The sequence below is a fragment of the Amblyraja radiata genome, chromosome 3, assembly GCF_010909765.2.
Source record: "Amblyraja radiata isolate CabotCenter1 chromosome 3, sAmbRad1.1.pri, whole genome shotgun sequence".
NCBI lineage: Eukaryota > Metazoa > Chordata > Chondrichthyes > Rajiformes > Rajidae > Amblyraja > Amblyraja radiata.
This window is the reverse complement of record NC_045958.1, coordinates 52,508,535-52,533,028: the sequence shown is the minus strand read 5'-3', so window position 1 is coordinate 52,533,028 and position 24,494 is coordinate 52,508,535. Positions and strand designations below refer to the sequence as shown.

Sequence of the window (24,494 nt, the reverse complement as noted above, 5' to 3'; positions counted from 1 at the left end):
TCAGGTAGCATCCGTGGAAGAAAATAGACAACTAATTTTTCAGGTCAGGTCCGTCCTTCAAGATGGGCAGCATCTGCCCAGTTTCCTCCACGGCTGCTGCCTGGCTCAAGAGTTCCTTCAGCAGCTTGTATTTTGCTCAAGATTCAGCCTCTGCAGTCTCTTGTGTCTCCAATGGCGTCACTGTGAACAATTCTGACTCATCTACTAGACGGCAACAGCTTATATTTATTTTCTGTCTACCTTTATTCCCATGTTCTTTTTTCTTTGACTGAAAGTGCTGCTTGAACGGATCGCTACGATGATTCATTCCATGAATAAAAGAGCCAAATAATCCAGGACAAAACTTATGCAAGCATGTGAATAAACAGGAAAGGGAGACATGGGAGGGTTAATTTGAGGCCCTAAAGAGACATTCTCGCATTGAATGACTGACATAAAACAATCAAACCTTTTCTGAACTAGGTCTAATGTGAGTGAAGTTAAGAACATGTCTTCAACTAAAAGTAAAGGAATATGATAGAATTATTACGAAAACAAACTGCAGGGGCTCTGCTGTCAGAGCAGTGCAGTTAGTTTTGTTGCTTGGCTCCTTCCCTGTGGTGATGCAAATTTTGTTTCCCATTACTGATCCAATTTTGTTATGAAAATCATGTTTGTCAGGAAGAGAATTGCTGATCAAAACCTCTTGCTCTGTGTTGAGGTTTTTTTTAACCCATCTTCTTTTGCCATTATCTTAAATTTGTGTCTAGTCTTAACACCTCTGCCATTTGAAACAATTTGTTTTCAATTACTTTTAACATTTTTACTCAAGAGAGAATAATCCTAGCTACTTCAATCAGTTTATTCAAATTATGTAAAATTTCTAAAGATGTAAATCTGGGGGGAGAAACACCAGAAAATGCTAGAAATACTCAGCAGGTTAGGCAGGATCTGCGGAAAGAGAAGCGATTAACATTTCAGGATTCAGACCTTTTGTCAGAACTGGGAAAGAGATAATTTAGGTATTTTTTAAGTTGCAGAGAAGGTGACAATAGAGTATGATTAGGCCCGTTGGATTTTGCGATGGTTAATGAGTGATTATGCTGTTTTATTTACATTGTGTTGCTGATGCCAGGGCTGTAGGAAATGTCCCCAGTAGCTTAGACATCAGTCACTGAAGTAAACATGCAGATACAGCAGGCAGTGAAGAAAGCAAATTGCATGATAGCCTTCATAATGAGAGGATTTGAGTATAGGAGCAAGGAGGTCCTACTGGGTACAGGGCCCTGGTAAGACCGCACCTGGAGTATTGTGTGCAGTTTTGGTCTCCTAATATGAGGAAGGACATTATTGCTATTGAGGGAGTGCAGCGTAGGTTCAATGGGTTAATTCCCGGGATGGCGGGCCTGACATATGATGAAAGAATGGGTCGACTGGGTTTGTATTCACTGGAATTTAGAAGGATGAAAGGGGATCTTATAGAAACATATAACATTGTTGAGGGATTGGATAGGCTAGATCCAGGGAAAATGCTCCCCGTGCTGGGGGACCAGGGGTCACAGTTTAAAAATAAGGGGTAGGCCATTTAGGACTGGGATGAGGAAAAACCTTTTCCCCTAAAGATTTGTGAATTTGTGGAATATGCCGAATGGCCAACTATTTTCTATGTGTAGGAAAGAACTGCAGATGCTGGTTTAAATCGAAGGTAGACACAAATGCTGGAGTAACTCAGCGGGACAGACAGCATCTCGGGAGAGAAGGAATGGTTGATGTTTTGGATCGAGACCCTTCTTCGGACTGATGTCTGGTGTGGGCGGGACAGAGATGGAATGTAGTCGGAGACAGTCAGACTGGTGGGAAAACTGGGAAGGGGTGAGGGGACAGAGAGAGAGGGAAAACAAGGGTTATTTAAAGTTAGAGAAGTCAATGTTCATACCGCTGGTGTGTAAGCTACCCAAGCGAAATATGAGGTGCTGTTCCTCCAATTTGCGCTGGATCTCACGGTCAATGAAGGAGGCCCAGGACAGAAAGGTCAGATTGTGAATGGGAAGGGGAGTTAAAGTGCTGAGCCACCGGGAGATCAGGTAGGTTAAGGCGGATTGAGCGGACGTGTACAGTGAAACAATCGCCGAGTCGATGTACAGAAGTTGACACCTGGAAGAGCGGATACAGTAGATGAGGTTGGAAGAGGTGTTTCTATGTTAGACTACCAACGGAGAAAGAAAACCTTAGCTAATATCACAGATGGATAACTTGCAGCTGAAGTGGCCAGCTCTAATGCAGATGTGGAAAGCTAGTCTGTGCCTGGCATAGAGAATTTGATATTGAGTCTGGAAGGCTACAACTTGCCAGATGAAAGACGAGATGTCATCCTTCAAGCTAGCTTTGCACCTTGTTGCAACAGTGCAGGAGGCTATTGACAGGATGGAGTGAGATGGAGAGTTAATGACAGGTAACAGGTAGTTCAGTGTCACTCCCTAGGATTCAATGCAGGTGATCCACAAACCAAACATCCAACCTGTGTCAGGGTTTCTCCAATATACAGGAGGCCACATTGTGAACAAGAAGTTTATTACATTTAATTGGAGGACATGCAAGTGAAAGCATGACACCTGTGGCTAAACAAGTATGATCTGTTTCCACTCAGCTATCTTTCAAGAAAGGTCCTACTAAGATCAATGGAACATATTTTGAAAGTGGAATGTTACACACAGCAGTTGCATCACGTGCTTATTTAACCCGATGATGAAATTTAGAAAACATAGAAAATAGGTGCAGGAGTGGGCCATTTGGCCCTTCGAGCCAGCACCGCCATTCAATATGATCATGGCTGATCATCCAAGATTAATACCTACGTTCGGGCTTTTTCCCCATATCCTTTGATTCCCTTAGCCCTAAGAGCTAAACCTAACTCTCTCTTGAAAATTGATGTGGACAATTGTTATCCTGGGTGCAAACTGCTCAGAACCAGGGCTATGTTTTGATGGATGTTCTTTACCCAGGGAATAGTTGACTTTCTGGAATGTGATTCTGGTTTCTACAGTGACTACTGACTCTCAAACCTTTAGAAAAAAGTAATATCAGGCTGGGTAGCATAGTGCTGCAGCCTGTATTGCTGCTGCCCTGTAGCTCCAACAATCTGGATTCAAACCTCACCTCTGGTGCTAACTTTGTGGATCTGACAGGGGTTTCCATGTTCTCGCATGTCGAAAGACATGCAGGTTGGTAGGTTAATTGGTCTCGGTAAATTGCCCCTTGTATATAGGGGAGGAGTGTTAGAATTTAAGAGGAGTTGATGAAACAATAAATTTGGATTAGTGCAGGACACGTGCACCACTGTGCTCCTGGTAGACCTGCCGGAATCTGGGGTTCGATCCTGACTTCAGGTGCTGTCTGTGTGGAGTTTGCATATCTTCCCTGTGACCACGTGGGTTTCCTCTGAGTGTTGTGGTTTCCTCCCACATCCCAAAGATGTGTAGGTTTGTAAATTGTCCCCAGTGTGTCTGGAGTGGATGCAAAAGTGGGATAATATGGAACTAGTGTGAACAGATAGTCGGTAGGCCAGAGGGCATGTTTCTATGCTGTGTCTTTCATTTCAATCAATTCAATGCACCAGTATAAAGTAACCAATTAATTTCGCTCATTCATTCTTCTCTGCTGCTAATTCATTTTATAACTATAATATGTTTTGACCCATAAGAAGCCAGAATGTTTGTGATATATCTGTGCTAAGATCTTGCTTTTTGTTTATACCTTCAGATTCTAGTGAAAAGTAACAATCTTTCAGAACGGATAATGATCCTGGAAGGGAAAATTGAGGAAATAACTATTCCTGAGAAAGTGGACATCATTATTTCAGAACCTATGGGATATTTGTTATTTCATGAGAGGATGCTCGAAAGCTACCTGCATGCAAAAAAATGGTTGAAGCCAAATGGTAGGTCAACATATGTAGAAGCATACAACTTGTCGTCAGACTGTTTACAAGGCTGTCTCGGATGAGGTTTGAGATCAGTGGCTATGACATTAGTGCCAATGATATTGCGAGTTGAATAATCAAAATAATTTGGCTCTTTTAAACATGAAAATTGATTGTTTGCACATCATGGAGCAAAACAGCAATACTTTGGAGGGTGGTTTTAATATTATTTGTAGCTGTGGATATATGTTGAGAATGATTTTGTATTTTGACAACCCCTGAAGGCATTAAGAGCTCTGAAATCTTGCCAGGTATTAAACTGGCTGCAAAGGTTATGCTGTTTTGTCACAATAGCTATCTTTTTAATGGTTGAGAAGAAATAAACCTAATGATTTCTTTACCCATCAGCCATTTGTGTGCATTCCTTAGGAAAGACATATAATAACAAAGTTGTGTATGGTTTTATATAATCTGACATTTCTAGTTTCAAAAACAGTTGAGGTCACCATATTTCATTTCACTTAGGACCCTTGCAGCGGGTAGCAACGGGTAAACTTTAAGTATTGGCTTCATTAAGGCAATCTCACAGATGAAAGTAGAATATTTTAACCAATGACAATCTCAGAGTCCATTCTTCAAAAAGGAACCAGTCTGAAGATGTCATTTCCTGCAGAACAAAAAGGATTGTGCTTCATCAAAGGCAAACTTGCTTTTCTTTATATAAAAAAATAGAACTTATGACCTGCTGTGGCACTGGAGCTCCGTAATAGTACCCATGACATTTTTTAATGGCCAAGGAGAAAAGCCAAGCAACCTGCTCATTCATGAGAAGGCATCAGAGGAATCAGATGTTCTGTTTTCCCATACCTTCATGCCTTAGTGAAAACAATGAAAATGTTAGCCATCCCTTTAAAGTAAGGCACTATTTATTATTTATCACTATTATAGCCCTGTTTAAGATGGCGTGTTTATCCCACTGCTGTGTATGTTTTCTTAGGGATGATGTTTCCTACTTTTGGTGATGTTCATCTAGCTCCATTTTCTGATGAGCAGCTTTACATGGAACACTACACGAGGGCAAATTTCTGGTATGTCCTCAAGAGACTATGGCAATGCTTGGTATCACCATCTGTAAATCTTTTGGGTACGACTTGTGTTCAAAGCAACATAGGCAGGTTATTTCTTTATCAGTGGATTATCAGAGAGAAATGAAATATGTTTTGTCTTAATTTATCCCACCCAAAATCATTATGTAATGATCTTGGAAGATAAGATGCAGTTATTGTTCATTTGTCTGTTTAAATGAGGACCCTTTATGACACTGATTTGTGGTAGCAGCTTAGAGCAGGTTTCTCAGTATCACAACACCACAGTGCATTTTGTTTGTTTGTTTGGAGACACCAGAGGCTGCAAATGCTGGAATCTTGAGCAAAAGACACTGCTGGAGGAATTCAGCGGGTCAGGTAGCATCTCTGGAGGGAATGAACAGACAATGTTTCGATTCAGGGCCCTCAATGGATAGTACGCAGAAGGTTTCCAACCCAAAATATCATCTGTCCATTTCCCTCCACAGTTGCTGTCTGACCCACAAAGTACCTCCTTGTGCACAACAGGCGTATATGGCACCAAGGCATCAAGCAACAATACTATGCCATTGCAAGCATAGTGTGAAGACCAAGACTTGTACTCGTTAGAATTTAGAAGATTGAGGGGGGATCTTATAGAAACTTACAAAATTCTTAAGGGGTTGGACAGGCTAGATGCAGGAAGATTGTTCCCGATGTTGGGGAAGTCCAGAACAAGGGGTCACAGTTTAAGGATAAGGGGGAAATCTTTTAGGACCGAGATGAGAAAAACATTTTTCACACAGAGAGTGGTGAATCTCTGGAATTCTCTGCCACAGAAGGTAGTTGAGGCCAGTTCATTAGCTATATTTAAGAGGGAGTTAGATGTGGCCCTTGTGGCTAAAGGGATCAGGGGGTATGGAGAGAAGGCAGGTACGGGATACTGAGTTGGATGATCAGCCATGATCATATTGAATGGCGGTGCAGGCTCGAAGGGCTGAATGGCCTACTCCTGCACCTAATTTCTATGTTTCTAAGACAAGCATTCCCAATGTAGAGACTAGAGAGCAATGATAACGGTTCCAGATGAAGGAAAAATAATAAAAGAAGATGAATATGGAGAGGGACAGAGAGGAAGAAGTAAGACTATAGAAGGAGCGAGAGGATGGGAAGGAACTGCAGAAAATGACCAGTTGGTGCATGGCATATAAACAGAAAATGCGGCAAACACTCAGCAGCTTAGGAACCAGGAACAGAGTTAATATTTTAGGTATTTAACAGATGGGAATGGCTGGTGCATTTTTTAGGAGAAATTGATTCCTTTTTACAAGTGTGGGAAAGGGAAATTACTTCTTGGTGGGAGAAGAGGACAGTAAACTATTTTGTACTCAAAGGTGATGGTGCTGGTTACAGCTGGAATAGAGGAGGCTGGAGGCATGGTGGCTGTTTTAAAATGGTGGAGGACAATGCTAGAAATTGGATTAGTAATCATGATGATGGGAATAAGTTGTTTTTTTCCAAATCCTATTCTGTAGAAAGTTGATTATTCCTTTATGCAGGAGAAAGCCGAGTTAGTGCTCAGATTGTGGGAATTGAGGGGTGAACAAACAAGGGTGATTGGTGGTGGTATTTTTCATAAGTAAAAGACGAATTTTCATGACCTTCATGAATAGTTTAGAAACAGATTGGTAGGTGAGTATTTAGGTCACAATTTTGTTTAATAGATTATTAACAGGCCTGCATCAAACATCATCTGATACGTGACAGTAAGAAATAAATTATCTAAAAACTTTCTTCAGCTGCTTATGTTGGCAACACTACTAAAGATGTAAAAGAGTGAAGCAGGGTAAATGATCCATTTCAGGAATTCAGTTTCTTTCTGAACAGAGCATGGTAGGCTCCACATCACTTGTTTCCACTGGAGCAGAAATATCCAGCATTGCAAATATTCCAAATAAGCTTTTCATCTCCTTTTGACTGACATTGTACGCATTTAATGCTTGAACCTCACGCCATTCCTCAGTTTCATTCGTATCATCCGCAAGCTCAAGAAATCCTTGTGATTTAGATTATCATCTTTAAACAGAATTTTGTGAAACTATATCCCGCATGTGAGAGGCCAGCTAAAATTATTTATAAGAGATTACTAAAGATGCTGATATCTCTTCCTATCTCGAAAGTCCAAAATCCATGTGATATTAGTGCAAACGTTTTTTCATTGTCTTTTATGGGGGGGGAAAATGTAAACGAGGCTGACGACTCACTTCATCCGTACTACTTTATCGTGCACAGGCAAAATCTCTAGAGATCATTATCGAGGACTAAGTTGTGAACAAACAGGCATGTATAAGTGATATTAAACACATTCTGATGTCCCTTTGTGCATTGGTTGATAAAATGTTTTTAAAATTTCAAACCAGGTCTCACAGGCATCATCTCAAGAAGTTTAGTTCAGACATATAGTTCGGAAACAAGCCCTTCGGCCTACCGAGTCCGTACCGACCAGCGATCTCTGCACATTAACACTATCCTACACACACTAGGGACAATTTACACGTACACCAAGCCAATTAACCTACATACCTGTACGTCTTTGGAGTGTGGGAGGAAACCGAAGATCTCAGAGAAAACCCACGCGGTCACGGGGAGAAACATACAAACTCCATACAGACAGCACCCATAGTCGGGATCAAACTCTGGTCTCTGGCACTGTGTGCGCTGAAGGCAGCAACTCTACCGCTCTACCGCAGCGCCACCGTGGCTGCCCAGTGGACAATGTAAAAGGGAGTCATGGAGTAATCGCAATTACATTTTTTTTTAAGTCATCAGTCCCGGTGACCTCAGTCATTCTTTCTGAAATCTTTGTAAGATTGGCAGTGGATGTGAAAAAAAGTACCTACAACAATCACCACCAAACCTCTGACAATCAATCTGAACAATGGACAAAAAATCCCTTAAATTGGTTAAACAAATAAATAATCTTATACAACAACACATTCATAGGAAGCTCTTATCAGGCACAACGCATAATCTTGTACAGTGAATAATGTTTGGAAAACAGTTAATGCCATAATTTAAGTTTATCTGAATGACTTAATGCATTAATGTTTTGTGAGTCTAAAGTCAGATTATGTAAATGTTTTGGAAGAAACCTTAAACTTGATTTTAATATTTTATGTTAGGCACTGATTGTTAGCAGATGTGGTTGTGCTATGCAGCTTGACTTTGCTTTGAAAGATTCTCTGTGAAGCATGAAGCAAGTGGTGAAATGATTTCAAACTGCCTAAATGAAGGTTTGTTTGTCTACCCGACTGGCAGAAAGTTGTATTTTAAAATGAAGAAGATTAGGTGTCTGAGGGAGAACCAGGAAAGAAATTGCGAACAAAAGTTAAACATAATGTGAAATCATCTTTTTGTATTATTGAACTAAATGAATTCAGCAAACCTCATGAGCATTGAGTATGAAAGATTAGGTTGGATTTGTAGTTAGTCATGGGGAACAGTACCAAAGTTAGGATAGTATTGGTTCTGCACAGGGTGCTTTGGGGTTGTTAGAACCCTTCTAAAAGGAAGGACCTGCATGGTTTTTCAACTTTGAAGGGAAGTATTTCAAAGGTACCTTTAAAATAGTGACCTATCGTCTTTACCAACGGTTTCAGAAATTCCAAAGCCGCCTCACGTGAGAATGCTGATGTTGGAGGGATGAAGGACAGGCCTCAAGACATTTCTTCACAGATAATTATTTTCTGGAGGTGGTTATGCTTGGACTCTGGACCCACTCTCAAAAGAAGATCACGTGGAGATAGGAAAAATGGCATTTTGAGCAAATGGGACTAAATCGCTGAATAGTTGGTTGTCTTGTCACAAACATTTTGTACAGCTTCGCAGTGACTGTGGCATTTCCTGTTACTTCATTACCAAACACGAATGCTGTTTGCTGAGCTGCTACTTAAGGTTTTACCCAAAATCTGGTTCAATTCAGTTGTGAAAATATCTTAAAATGGCTTTTTGTAAGGCATGTCTTTATTATAATACCTCAACAAGATATCTCGGGCATCCCTCAGTGCCTGAGCGAATGCTTGTACTCACTAATTTAATTGCAGTTATTGAAATATTTTCTTTAATCTATTGATCTTCCTTCACTCCAGGTACCAGCAGTGTTTCCATGGGATTAATCTGACAGGTCTTTGCAGGGCTGCTATGGATGAGTACTTCAGGCAGCCAATTGTAGTAAGTGTCACTGTCAATCTCTACGAACAGTATGAATGCCAGAGATTTTTAATGCCAAACTCTAGGGACTGATATTTCTTTTAAACAAAGTTGGGAAAAATTGTGGAGAGTTTTTGGCTGAAGAGTGAAATAAGATTTCCTGTTGGAAAACATAGAATCAGTCGTTGACCAAATTGAACATGCGAGGGATCAAAGTTATTGATCCCTGGATCCTGATTCAGAAAGTAACTCCCACTAGTTTGACCTGATGCCTGAATTCGTGCTACCTGCTCTCATTAATGATTTTTGATGTGTAGCCAAAGCCAGGCCGTGACGTAGAGTGCTCCAACCTGTCAGCACAAGCATCAGTTTTGTAAGTCGTTTGCACCATTTCAAAGCAACCTGTATTCCTTGAAGTCAGCCTGAACCTAATAAAAGAGTGGTGGAGCAGGCGCTTTAAATCATTAGTCTTGGACTTAACAGTGTGGAAACGGGCTCTTCGGCCCAACTTGCCCACACCGGCCAGCTACACTAGTCCCATTGATATTTGGTCCATATCCCTCCACACCTGTCCTATCCATCTACCTGTCTAACTGTTTCATAAATGTTGGGATAGTCCCATCCTCAACTATCTCTTCTGGCAGCTTGTTCCATACACCCACCACCCTTTGTGTGAAAAAGTTACCCCCCAGATTCCTATTACATTTTTTCCCATTCACCTTAAACCTGTCCTCTGGTCCTCGATTCACCTACTCTGGGCAAGAGTCTGTGCATCGATTGTAGAGACTGTGCATTCTGGTGAGGGTGTTGGTTTGCTGAAAAAGTGACACAGCAGGGGGAGCCCCAGTGTTGGTTTCGGTGATTCTATCCATGTGAAAGAGGAACACTTTACACTTGATTGCTGAACTGCATATGGACACAGTTCACAACATTCTGCCAATGCACATGGCATTTCACTGGAGCATATATTTTCAACATGCTGCCCTTATTTTCCCATTAAGTTATATTTCAACATTGTAATCTTCAGATCCGAACTGCACACTACAAATTTGCTGAAAGTTACAAATTACTTTATGAACTTTAGAAATAATTTGTGCCTTCTCATGAGCTTAAAATGATTTGAATAAATATCAGGCCATCGGCTTAACATGTTTAAAATTTCCTGTCTTAGGATACCTTTGATGTAGTCATTCTGATGGCACGGTCTGTCAAGTACACTGTGAATTTTCTGGAAGCTAAAGAAGATGATTTGCATCGGTGAGTTGATGATGCAGTTAGTGTTTTTCTACAGTAATTGTTAAAATTAATGATTGATATTAATCAATGGAAATTAATAATAATGATTGCTAAAGTTAAGAAAAATGTGCACAAAGCATTGGATGCATGAGACTGAGTTACTAGGTTGAGGCAATAGAATGAATTGATTCCTTTCTCACAGGTGATGTCAATCGAAGGTGCTTTCCATATTTTGCATCCTTTGTCAACATTTAATGTTAGACAATAGGTGCAGGATTAGGCTATTCGGCCCTTTGAGCCAGCACCGCCATTCAATGTGATAATGGATGATCATCCACAATCAGTACCCCGTTCTTGCCTTCTCCCCATATCCCCTGACTCTGCTATCTTTTAGCTCTCTCTTAAAAGTATCCAGAGAACCGGCCTCCACCACCCTCTAAGGCAGAGAATTAGATGCAACATAGTGCTCCTTTTACCTTGTCTTGCCATTCTTAATGGTAGGTAATTGACCTGTAGATAGACACAAAATGCTGGAGTAACTCAGCGGGACTGGCAGCATCTCTGGAGAGGAGTGCTGCCTGTCCCGCTGAGTTACTCCAGCATTTTGTCTTATCTTCGATTTAAACCAGCATCTACAGTTGCTTCCTACACGTAATTGACCTGTATCTGTGTACGAGTGAGATTATCAGTTTAAAACCAGCTTTAAATCTTTTTGTTCTACATGCACCTAGAGTGGTAGAGTCATAGAGTGATACAGTGTGGAAACAAAACTTCGACCCAACTTGCCCACACCGGCCAACATGTCCCAGCTACACTAGTCCCACCTGCCTGCATTTGGTGCATATCCCTCCAAACCTGTCAGATCCATGTAATGCATACCAGGAATTAAGTTTAAGACTGCAATTTCAGAAAGAAAGATGCCCAGGGCCATTTTATACTTCTCCAATCGATAGCCTTGCTCATCAGATAAGTCTCGCTAAAATTGTGCCAAAGTCACAAAAGACTTTCAAACCTGTTCGTAAATAGTCAGAAAATCACATGCATAATCCAAACAAATTTTTGATATTTCCTACACGGGCCCGAGAACCTAACATGAAAAGGCCGTTTGGCTTTTGGCATGCTTGCTTCCATCGGTCAAGGGATTAAATGCAAGATTTGGGGTGTCATTTTACAACTATAAGGTTGGCGAGATCACTCTTACAGTGTAGTGCGCTTTTCTGGTCGTCGAGCAATAGAAAGGATGTGACTAAGCTGGAGAGGATGCAGCAAAGGTTCACAGGTATGTTGCCAGATGCAGTGGACGCAAGTTGTAAAGAGAGACTGAATGACCTTAGAGACATCCATGATCTGGATGATGGTGTGGTAAATTGGATTAGTAAGTATGCAGATGATACTAAGGTAGGTGGTGTTGTGGATAATTAAGTAGATTTTCAAAGTCTACAGAGAGATTTAGACCATTTGGAAGAGTGGGCTGAAAGATGGCAGATGGAGTTTAATGCTGATAAGTGTGAGGTGCTACATCTTGGCAGGACAAATCAAAATAGGACGTACATGGTAAATGGTAGCGAATTGAGGAATGCAGTTGAACAGAGGGATCTAGGAATAACTGTGCATAGTTCCTTGAAGGGGGAATCTCATGTAGATAGGGTGGTAAAGATAGCTTTTGGTGAGCTGGCCTTTATAAATCAGAGCATTGAGTATAGAAGTTGAGATGTAATGTTAAACTTGTACAAGGCATTGGTGAGGCCAATTCTGGAGTATGGTGTTCAATTTTGGTCGCCAAATTATAGGAAAAATTTCAACAAAATAGAGAGATTACATAGGAGATTTACAAGAATGCTACAGAGAAAGGTTGGACGTGGATAAGCTTTTTCCATTGAGTAGGGAAGATTCAAACAAGAGGACATGATTTGAGAATTAAGGGACAAAGGTTTAGGGGCAACATGAGGGGGAACTTCTTTACTCAGAGAGTGGTAGCTGTGTGGAATGTGCTTCCAATGGAAGTGGTGAAGGCAGGTTCGTTTTTATCATTTAAAAATAAATTGGATAGGTATATGGACAGGAAAGGAATGGAGGGTTATGGTCTGAGTTCAGGTAGATGGGACTAGGTGGGAGTAAGTGTTCGGCACGGACTAGAAGAGCCAAGATGGCCTGTTTCCGTGCTGTAATTGTTATATGGTTATTATAATAGGCTGGGTGTTTTCCTGGAGCACGGGAGACGGAGGGGTTACCTTACAGAGGTAAATAACATCATGAGGGGCATAAACCTTTTCCCATGGTAGGGGAACATTTTCACACTGAAGATGGTGGGTATGTGGAATGAGCTGCAGGAAGACATGTGTAACATTACAACAAATGTCCTTTATTTGGATAGAGAGATATGGGCTAATTGCAGGCAAAGGGGACTAGCTTGGGGAGGAAGTTTGGATGGTATAGATGAGTTGGGTCAAAGGTCCTGTTTCTATGCTGGATAACTATATGAGTGTCTATGAAAGGTCAACAGATTGACAATAAACTACTTTCTATACTAGCACTGATAATGAACTTTAAATTTGCCAATGTAGAATGGAGATCCCCTTTACCTTCCGAATTCTTCAATCTGGGCAAGTCCATGGCTTGGCATTTTGGTTTGATGTGGCATTTGTTGGTTCACAGTAAGTATATTTTAGTTTTCACATCTCCCATTTTATTCCCTTTGTGCTTGCATATATTCTCCATCTTTTTTTGTGAATTAATCTTCAAAGTTCTCTCTTAATACCTATAGAGTTTTGTATTTACATTGCCTCTTCAGAAAAACAACACCGGCTGCTTAAGGGGCACGAGCAATAGTTTCAGGTTTTACAGAGATTCCTAATAAGAAGGCAAAGGAATTTTGTGAACTTGGGTTACGAGTAGAACCAAAACACAGCCATTGATCATAGAGCAAGAGGGTGCAGTGGATGGAGCACGGGTATAGTTGCAGGTGGAAAAGAGCAAAACCACCTGGATCAGAGGAATATTCATTTCCTGTAAACATTGGAGAATTGGAAGAGATTAGGGATTATGGTAGAGCAGAAAATGAAGGCATTTGAGCACTAAAATGAGAATTCCAAGTCTCTGCAGTTAGGCCAAGATTAGTTGGAGGTACTGCATAAACATGACTTGGTGAGATATAAGATACGGGGTGAGGAGTTGTGTACAAGGTAAAATCTCTTGATAGAAGTCCAGAAGAGCAATGAAATAGTCATGGTTGAAAGGAAAAAGTCCTAGATGAGTATCACACCTCTAGGTAGACAGGCAGTGAGTGTATGTAGAGTCTTGAAGCCCAGATCAGTATCAAATTGAATGCTGAAATTGTGAGCAGTCTAGATCAGTCTGAAAAACAAAAATTGCCATTGAGAGTGCAGTGTTTGTGGCTGGGGAAGAAGTCACTGCCCAGAGTAAAACTGGTTATTGAACTGACTACATGAAAGCATAAGGGTATTTGAAAATAATTGGTGCAATGATGGAACAGAGTTTTCGCATTGTTATTTGGACTTCATGTCTGTGAAATTTTCTTATTCGTTCAGGAGATGTGACAGTGAGTGGAAATGTCCATTTTCACAGTCCATGGTTGTAGGTGTAGGGTGAGAAGACATTTCCGGATATGCTGTTGGTATAATCACCAGCTAATTGTGAAATCAAGCAAGGAAAATTCCACCGTTTTGGATGACAGGAAAGCATTTGGGAAGACGATGAAGCAAAGATTGCAGATACAAAGAAGGATAAAGATCACTAATCATTTGTTATTTTGATGAGGAGAATTTTAATATTGCGGCTTGTATGAAAACCTTATTAGGGTTTCAGATATGTAATTACAGAAAAGATGGCAACACATTTGAGAGGTGATGCTGAGTGCAATCTTTTCTATTTACTTTGTGGTAAAGTTTTGCCCTTTATGTATATTCATTAATGCAAAGCACAACCTGGGGTGTAGAATGTTTACTTACAATTTAACTAAGGTGCTGAGAGACATTGCCCGTCCTCTTCTTTAATAATCTGTCATTGGATATGAGCCGACATACACTTCAGATGCACTTAATTGACTATGAAACCGAATGGAATGCCTGAAGTCAATAAGCACTTTATGCATGAACATTTTAAAAGTATTTTAAGCAGCTTAAATGAAATGTTATTTCCACCTCGCATTTGCATTTTTTTTCCTTTTTACTCCTCTCCTTTAAAATCTGTGAAAGAAACTATAATCCAAAGATTAGAGAGAATTGAAAGAAAGATTGATGTATTTCCCCTTCCATCACTTTCTCCAGTGCTCTCCGTCACTTCTGATAGCTCCACACAATGCCAACACTCACGGCTCATCAATTTTCTCTAGTATTTCACTTTATTTTCATTCTCTGTATAGAAATTACAACACACAAACCAATCGACCAAACAAATTAAAGAAACATGCCAGCTCTTCACTGAAGTTCTTTACTCACAGCCCATTATATCTTTCTCAAACTTGCTCCATTGGTTTTCTCCACTATCACTGTATCAAATTAAATCTACGTTCAGATTTGTGATTTAATGTATTTTCAAAAAATCCAAAATACTGTCTCTTTCAGAAAAACTATTTGGCTGTCAACTTCTCCCACTGAACCTTTGACACACTGGTACCAGGTGCGCTGTCTCCTACAGACCCCGCTGTTTGCTAAAGAAGGCGAGACGTTCTCAGGGAAAGTTTTACTCGTGGCAAATAAACGGTGAGACATAAAATGCACTAGATTGTAATGGCCTTGATGTGTCTTATCGCTATTTGGTATAGACAGAATTAAAGATGAACGAGTAACAAATAGAAAAGGTGGATCTCCTAGATGGAAGATAGGGAAAAATGCACCATAATCAACTTAAATGTGAGATGCGGAGAGGGGATTTACCTCAGTTTAGTCTGAAAAATAGAAAATTGCATTGACGCCCAAGCTTGCCGGATGTGATTTACAAGTGGGCCTGTAAATAATGGATGGGATTTATATAGCGCCTTTCTAAATATTAGAATACTAATTCTAAGACAAGGATTCTTCCCATCTGACACAGGCTGCTTAGTATGCAAATTTGGACTGCGTGTTTACTTTTCATTTACATAGTGCTGAAAGAGTTGCCTGAAACATTACCACAGCACATAGTTTGTCTTCCCATGTACGCTGGCAACATGTTCTACCACAGAAGCATCAGTGTTGATGTATCTGTCTCCAAATTGTCTGCCACCCTGTGATGGATAAATTATCTCCCATCAATAGTAAGGAGGATATGAGCCATTGTCTCCTGTCCTCACCACAAACCCATTCCAAATCTATCAATTCTATTGAAAGCTGGAGTAACTCAGCGGGTCAGACAGCATCTCTGGAGAAAAGGAATAGGTGGTATTTCGGATCAAGACCCTTCTTCAGACTGAGAGTCAGGGAAAGGCATTCTATCTCCCTCTGACAACTGAATCAGACTGCTCATAAACGTGAAGGTCTTTTTTGACCACGAAGATCGCTTTTGGCATGAGACATCTGCACCATTTTTGCATTGTATTACTACACGACCCCCACATTTGAAAAACTGGTAAATAACCTGACTGAATATTCACCCATCCATGTTGATGCTTCATCAGCTGAACGAGAGAAATGAACACTCCTTTAAATCACTTCTATTGACAGCAGTGCCAGAGATCACCTTGGATCTTATCTGCCCAGATGAAAATGACAATTTATGTTTTTTAAATCAACTGTGATATACAATCACTAAATCTTGCACTATGGCCCACAGAATTACGTGCAGTCTCTTGATTATATGAATGTAAACAACTTCTGTACCTTGCTTTACAAAATAGAAGAAACACTTTTAATTGCACACATAGTTTGTTCAGTGTTCTCACTTGAGAAATGAGTGTGAAACAATTCTTCCGCATTTGTGTTATTATTGTTAGTAATTGACATGGGTTTTTTTTAATTTTAATTAATTTTGAAGGTTTTGATTCTTGATTAGTACGGGTGTCAGGGGTTAAAGGGAGGGCAGAAGAATGGGGTTAGGATGGAGAGATGGATCAGCCATGATTGAATGGCGGAGTATACTTGATGGGCCGAATGGCCTAATCCTGCTCCTATCACCTATACCCTTGTTAAAAGAACACTCACTTTTATGACATAACTGCATTTTTAACATATTTTTGACTAGAGTGAAAGTTGTCATGGTTCTTTAACATTGGGTAAAGGCAGTGAATGTGAGCTACTTTCTCTGGGTACAAACTACACATATTCCCACCTGTGCTTCAGTCCCCATTTCCCAATCCGAGCCATGTTCTGACCCTGACCTCTGGCAATGCTTCTTGGTTCCACTCCAAATCCATTCCCCAACTCCTGACTAATGTTTGGCCACTGACCTAGTCTCATAGCAAACTGCATCTCATCTGCTCGCCTGATCATGTTTTTGAGCACAATTCTGTTGTGATCCCACTGTCAGAGGAGTAGGAGTGTACCCAGCCACTTGCTGAGGGTGGATGACTAACATAGAAGCAGGTGTGTCACTAGCTAACTGGGTTTGAGCATAGTATGTACATAGTCGTTCAGTGCAATGGTCGTTCAATCTATGGGAAGAAATTAGCCATCATTATTATACAATGACCATCATTATTGTACTGATTAATAACCAAATCAAGTTATCCTTTTTTGTGAAATGTGACTGATGTCAGAAGACTCATTGGATAAACCTTAAGGAAAGTTTATGATAGGGTTTATGTTGCACAACCTGCCAAACTAACAGTGACAATAGAAACTAAGGTGACAAAAAATGCAGCCTTTTCTTTAATGATAAATTATTTTGCAATGGATTCCACATCCAAATATCTCAACTCCATCATCATGAAGAGATTGAAATATCTGTATGAAGAACTATTGGTATCTTTAGACATAGATCAGTAATAACTCGATGTGTATTGTGACCATGAGTAGGTCTACTAAGGAGATGAGACGACAGTAAAAAGGTTCATATAAAAACGTATTGCTATCAGTTTAGTTTAGAGATACAGTGCAGAAACAGGCCCTTTGGGTCACCGAGTCCACACCGACCAGAGATTCTGGTACATTAGCACTATCCTACACACTTTTACATTCTTTACCAAAGCCAATTCACCTACAAACCTGTGCGTCTTTGAAGTGTGGGAGGAAACCGGAGCACCCGAGGAAAACCCACGCGGTCACAGGGAGAACATACAAATTCCACACAGACAGCACTCGTAGTCAGGATCGAACTTGGGTCGTTGGCGCTGTAAGGCAGCGACTCTACCGCTGCGCCACTGTGCTGCCCAGTTGTATATTTCCATCAATGTCCAGGCTCTAATAAATTGATCAGGGAAAATAAGTTTGTTTTACTTGGGTCTTCTTCTGCCTTCACATTGCAGGCAAAGTTACGATATTCATATTATGGCGATGGTAGACCAGACAGGCTTCAAGTCTGGGAACCTACTGGACTTAAAGAATCCTTTCTTCAGGTAAGGCATTCAGTTCTGTACCTTTGTTAAATTGCTATAGTCCAAATTGATAGTATTCATCAGTATTACTGCACTATAAAGCAGTGCTGCTTGAACATGATTAGATATGCACAGTAATGCTTTGTGAAGATATAGGAGATATCTTTGGGAAGATATAGTCATAAATACAATATTTTGAATTTTAATGAATCAATGGTTAATGATCCTTGTATTGTGATAGAATTAGCCAGTACACATTCAAACATACAAGAATGATATTAATCATTACTCATTTTCTTTTCTACTTTTTCTCTCGTAACTAATGTTTATATTCTGATGCATCACATGTGCTCTGGCCTCTATCAGCTGTTCGTTGGCTTCACGATGCAGATGTTTTCCCCCTCCCTTTCCATCTCCATCTCTCTGAAGAAGGTATTAGATTCCACAACCTCTAATCTGATAACTCTTCCTGAGATCTGATGCCTTTGGAGTGTAAATTGTATCAGAAAGCCTCCAAGGAAAGATGTGGGTCTAAGTCCTGCTCCAAAGATGGGAACCTACTGGACTGATATGTGAAGAAGAAAAGATTAGTGAAGACAAATGTAGGTCCTTTACAGTCAGAAACAGGTACATTTATAATGGGAAACCAGGAAATGGCAGACCAGTTAAACGAGTACTTTGGTTCTGTCTTCACTAAGGAAGACACAAACAATCTCCCAGAAATACCAGAGGACTGAGGATCTAGAGGGAGGGAGGAACTGAAGGGAATCCACATTAGTCAGGAAATTGTGTTAGATAAACTGTTGGGACTGAAGGCAGATAAATCCCCAGGGCATGGAGATCTGCATCCCAGAGTACTCAAGGAAGTGGCCATAGAAATCGTAGATGCATTGGTAATCATTTTCCAATGTTCAATAGAATCAGTTCCTGTGGAGTGGAGGGTAGCCAATGTAACCCCATTTTTTAAGAAAGGAGGGAGAGAGAAAATGGGGAATTATAGACCAGTTAGCCTTACAACGGTAGTGGGGACAATGCTTGAGTCGATTATTAAAGATGTAATAGCAGCACATTTGGAAAGCAGTGATGGGATTAGTCAAAGTCAGCATGGATTTTTGAAAGGGAATCATGCTTGACTAATCAGGATGTTTTTAAGGATGTAACAAGTAGAACGGATAAGGGAGATCCAGTGGATGTGGTGTATCTGGACTTTCAAAAAGCCTTTGACACGGTCCAACACAAGAAATTTGTGTGCAAAATTAGAGCACATGGTATTGGGGGTAGGGTATTGACATGGATAGAGAACTGGTTGACAGACAGAAAGCAAAGGGTAGGAATTAACGGGTCCTTTTCAGAATGGCAGGCAGTGACTAGTGGGGTGTTGCCAGTCTCATTGCTGGGACCCCAGATATTTGCAATATATATTAATGATTTAAACGAGGGAATTAATTGTAACATCTCCAAGTTTGCAGATGACACAAAGCTGGGTGGCAGAGTGAACTGCGAGGAGGATGCTATGAGGCTGCTGAGTGACTTGGATAAGTTGGGTGAGATGGCAGATGCAGTATAATGTGGATAAATGTGAGGTTATCCACTTTGGTGGCAAGAACAGGTAGGCAGATTATTATCTGAATGGTGTCAGATTATGAAAAGTGGAGGTGCAACGAGACCTGGGTGTCCTTATACATCAGTCACTGAAAGTATGCCTGCAGGTACAACAGGCAATGAAGAAAGCTAGTGGCACGTTGGCCTTCATCGCAAGAGGATTTGAGTTTAGGAGCAAGGAGGCCCTGGTGAGACTACAACTGGAGTATTGTGTGCGATTTTGGTCTCCTAATTTGAGGAAGGACATTCTTGCTATTGAGGGAGTGCAGCATAGGTTCACTAGGTTACTTCCCGGGATGGCGGGCCTGACATATGATGAAAGAATGGGTCGACTGGATTTATATTCACTGGAATTTAGAAGGATGAGAGGGAATCTTATAGAAACACAAAAAATCTTAAGTGATTAGACAGGAAAAATGTACCCCATGTTGGGGGAATCCAGACCAGGGGTCACAGTTTAACAATAAGGGGTAGGCCATTTAGGACTGAGATGAGGAAAAACCTTTTCACCCAGAGAGTTGTGAATCTGTGGAATTCTCTGCCACAGAAGACAGTGGAGGCCAATTCACTGGATGTTTTCAAGTGAGAGTTAGATTTAGCTCTGAGGGCTAATGGAATCAAGGGATATGGGGAAAAAGCAGGAACGGGTTACTGATTTTGGATGATCAACCATGATCATTGAATGGTGGTACTGGCCTACTCCTGCACCTATTTTCTATTTTTCTATGGAACACACTAAATGAAGGGGTGCTGTGTGTATAGAGGTTGGTTTCTTTCAAATGGGATTAGGGAGTTATTTCCAGTCTTTTAGTTAATTAATATTCCTAAAAATAAATACAAGTGTTGCTCTTTCTTACATTTTGTGGCCTTAGAACAGCTATATTTGGAATTTACTTCATCTGTAGAGCACCCAGGATCGATCATGCTGGACGTGTTTAGTTTAGAGATACCATGTGGAAACAGGCCCTTTGGTCCACTGAGTAGACCAATGATCACCCCATAATAATAATAATAATAAATTTTATTTATGGGCGCCTTTCAAGAGTATCAAGGACACCTTACAAAAATTTAGCAAGAAGAGGAAAAACATGTAAGCGGAATGAAATAAATAGTAGAGACATGACTAGTACACAAATTAAAGACAGAATTCAATTCAAAACACAATATGAGGCAATTCAAGCACAGATGAAAAGGGAGGGGGCCGTGGGGCTAAGGATAGGCAGAGGTGAAGAGATGGGTCTTGAGGCGGGACTGGAAGATGGTGAGGGACACGGAATTGCGGATCAGTTGGGGGAGGGAGTTCCAGAGCCTGGGAGCTGCCCTGGAGAAGGCTCTGTCCCCAAAACTGCGGAGGTTGGACTTGTGGATGGAGAGGAGGATGTGGATCTGAGGGACCGTGAGGGTTGGTAGGGGGAGAGGAGGTCAGTGAGATATGGGGGGCCAGATGGTGGAGGGCTTTGTAGGTGAGGACCAGGATTTTGTAGGTGATCCGGTGGGAGATGGGAAGCCAGTGAAGTTGTTTGAGGACTGGAGTGATGTGATGCCAGGATACACTAGTTCTATCCTACTCACTTGCAACAATTTACATTAACCTACAAACCTGCACGTCTTTGGAATGTGGGAGGAAATCAGAGCGTCTGGAGAAAACCAATGCGGTCACAGGGACAACATGCAGGTCTCTGGTGCTGTAAGGCAGCAACTCTACCACTGTGCCACCCTTTTGCGTAAAAAGTGATACAAGCCCTTCTTTTAAATGTTAGTGGCATTACTACTTGAGTCATAACCAAGAATTCCAGATGAGAGGAATTTTGGACAGAACATCTCTACGCTCTCTAGTTTTGGACTCCATTCTCGGGGGGGAGGGGGGAGGGGGGGGGGGGGAGACTGGACTGCTTGATTTTTCAATAACATAATATTGTCAAGTTAATTGACACCAATCTCCAGGGAGAGAGCGACGCAAGAGACTGCAGATGCTGGAAGTTGGAGAACAAAATGAGTTGCTGGAGAAACACATTGGGTCAGGTAGCATCTGAGGAGGCAAAGGCATGGTTGATGTTTTAGGTGAAGACACTGCACATCCCTTTGCTGCCTGACCCACTGAGTTCCCTCAGTACCTTGTTTGCTGCCTAAAATCTCAATATACAAATAGTTCAAATGAGTAATTTTATGAATGAACACTTTTTTACTGTATCTTTGTGCATCGAGGATGACATTACAAACCCTAAAATTATTTTGTATTCGCAAAGGAAAAGGATTGCAGAAGGAAAATTTGAGGACTGAAAGCATATCTTGAATATGATAGTGAAGGACATGAGTATAGATCTGTTTGAATATTTTATGTCTGTCTAAACAGGTGGTCTGTACTAATATTAAATGTTAAAGAAAGATGATGAAATATTGGTGATCATATCCAATATGAGGAAGAACTATTAAAGTGAAGAGTAATAACAGAAATTTTAGTGCCTGGGTTTAATGCATTGAATCTATTGCACTCTATTAAATTCCTTTAATCGTGGTAAATATTAATAATTTGCACTTAAACAAAAGGGCCATAATTTAAAAATTCATAAAGGATTACAAAATCCATCAGAAGATTAAGGGTGATAAAAATGCGGCACAGTGGCATAGCAAAATAGTTGCTGCCTTACAGCGCCAGAGACCCGCGTTTGATCTTGACTCCGGGTGTTATCTGTACGGAGTTTGTACATTCTCCCCGTGACTGTGTGTTTTCTCCAAGATCTCCGGTTTCCTCCCACACTCCAAAGATATACAGGTTTGTAGGTTAATTGGCTTGGTGTAAATGTAAATTGTCCCTAGTGTGTGCAAGATAGTGTTGATGTGCGGGGATCGCTGGTTGGTGTGGACTCGGTGGGCTGAAGGGCTTGTTTCTGTGCTGTATATCTAAACTAAACTAATAAAAAAATTCTAGACAGCCAGAAGATATTGATGGATTGATCAGATGGGTGCGACATAAAACTCCGTACCGTACTTCCATCCCTACACGTACCTTTACCCATTCTTCAGATGCTCCTTAATTCATAATTCTTTGACTAGCGTGTGGCCACCTGTCCTGATATCTGCTTATGTAAGTTGAGGTTATATTTCACCTTTAACCTCCCTTGTGAATCATCTTCAGGCATTCCTGAAAAAAATCATTTGCACCTCACAGGAACTAATACGATTTTGCAATATATGTGTCGGAGATGCAACTACATATTTTTAAAAATTAGTTCATTTGGTTATGTGAAAGTAAAGGCTTTACAATCTTAACTTTGAAAATATGATTAATCGTTGCATTATAAACATTTCAGCCAAATGTAAAAAACAGGTAAATACTGATGAAGGATCTGATGAAAATGTTAGTTATTTTATTTTTCTATCATTTTTCATTTTGTCCTTTAGTTTTTACGAATGACAAGTTATGAAAAAGCTCAGTCCAAACTGACACCAGCATATCTTCTGAACAAGATACTCAGGTGACTGCAATGCAACAATATCAAGGTGGAACTTGAATCAGCGTTTTTTTGATGATGCCTCCTAATTGCAGTATCCCCTCTCTAGAATATTTTATCAATCTGTATTAATTAATGAATTAATAAATGCACAATGTGTCATCACTAGTGTTACCGATGTGCAAACACTTGTGCAAAACATCAGATACAGCCTGAGATTTTGAATTGACCAAAAGCAGCCAGATATACATCTGTTGTCAGCTGCATGGTAATAAGAATAATGTCATAACTGTGTAGCCTGTTTTATACATGTATATGGTATATATGAGTGTGATGTTACTGTGTAGTAGGTCAGATACAATTAAGAATATTGTGTAAATAGAACAGTCATATCAACTTTAATAATGGTTAAATTGCAACTTTAATGGATAAATTGCAAGAAATCGTTTCAATACTTGCCTAAAAGAAATTATTTTAGAATTAAAAGGTTCAATAAGTATGGCTTATTTATATCTCCAACATTCTATATGAAATGTAAAATATATTTTTCACTGCTCCATGACCTGCAACCAAGAATTATTAACTATTTTCACTGATTAAATTGCAATTTCTCCATACTTGGGCCTGTAGCATTGTTTTGCCCAATATCGAACTTGTATCTGGATTAGATGTAAAATAACAATATAGCGTACACAACTCTTTACTGTCCCACAAATGATCCAAAGTAGAGGATGATGCCCAAATGCCCAAGCTGCTGATTGCTTGTTCTTGACCAGCCATCTTTGCAGTATTTCTCAACTAATTTTAGTTCTAGCCTGTATCAAGTTATGGCTGGTGTAATCATGACATTGGATGTTGCTTCAATGTCTGTGAGAAGCAAATGACTACACCAATCATCTCTGCCAACTATGCCATCAGTATAAAATTATTCCTTTATTATTATTTTTGAAACTTTTTTTAAATGTTACCCAATTACCCACTTCAACAGGAAACCAAGTGTTTAGGTATTTAAATGATTACACATGTGAAAGAAAAAGAGGGGCTTTAGACTAGTGGTGTATCTTTGGAAAGGGATTTTTAAAAATAAACATTCCAACTATGTTTATAAATCATACCTCGTAATATTTAGAAGATTCACAGTCCAAAACCAATCCATAAAGCATCTGCAAGAATCTGCTCCCAAAAGGGTCAGATCCTGCTTTGAATTAAGAACACACATCGATGAGCAAAGAATCCTTAAGACCCTGTTACACTTTCTTTTCCACAGAATTTTCCAATGAAAGTATCTGAGTTTGCTAGAATACTCAAATGCTTTTCTAGAAGGATATGTTCTACTCAAACTACACAAAAAAACATATTTCCTGGTAAGTGAAAAAACAAATGTTAGAACTGAAAATGTAACTCCTGCATGTATGATGGCACAATAGTGCCTAGTTCATAGAATGGGGCATCTATATTCAGACGAGCCTAAGCTCCAACACACCTGTTTAGTGTCAGGACAGATGCCTGCTACGCGCTAGACAGCAGCAAGTTCTTTCAGATTAGTCTGTGAACTGAATGATCTG

General features: G+C 40.3%; 1 protein-coding gene across 1 annotated transcript in view; it reads left to right on the top strand.

Annotated features, from left to right (window-relative positions):
- The window catches only part of LOC116971019 (histone-arginine methyltransferase CARM1-like), a 74,447-nt gene extending 56,547 nt beyond the window's left edge, over positions 1 to 17,900 (top strand). Inside the window, exons 6-12 of the mRNA XM_033017805.1 lie at positions 3,739 to 3,916; positions 4,896 to 4,986; positions 9,111 to 9,192; positions 10,343 to 10,428; positions 12,972 to 13,061; positions 14,991 to 15,128; positions 17,807 to 17,900. Coding sequence (XP_032873696.1) covers positions 3,739 to 3,916; positions 4,896 to 4,986; positions 9,111 to 9,192; positions 10,343 to 10,428; positions 12,972 to 13,061; positions 14,991 to 15,128; positions 17,807 to 17,900 — 759 coding nt within the window. The remainder of the gene's footprint in view (positions 1 to 3,738; positions 3,917 to 4,895; positions 4,987 to 9,110; positions 9,193 to 10,342; positions 10,429 to 12,971; positions 13,062 to 14,990; positions 15,129 to 17,806) is intronic.
- Positions 17,901 to 24,494: the final 6,594 nt, after the last annotated feature.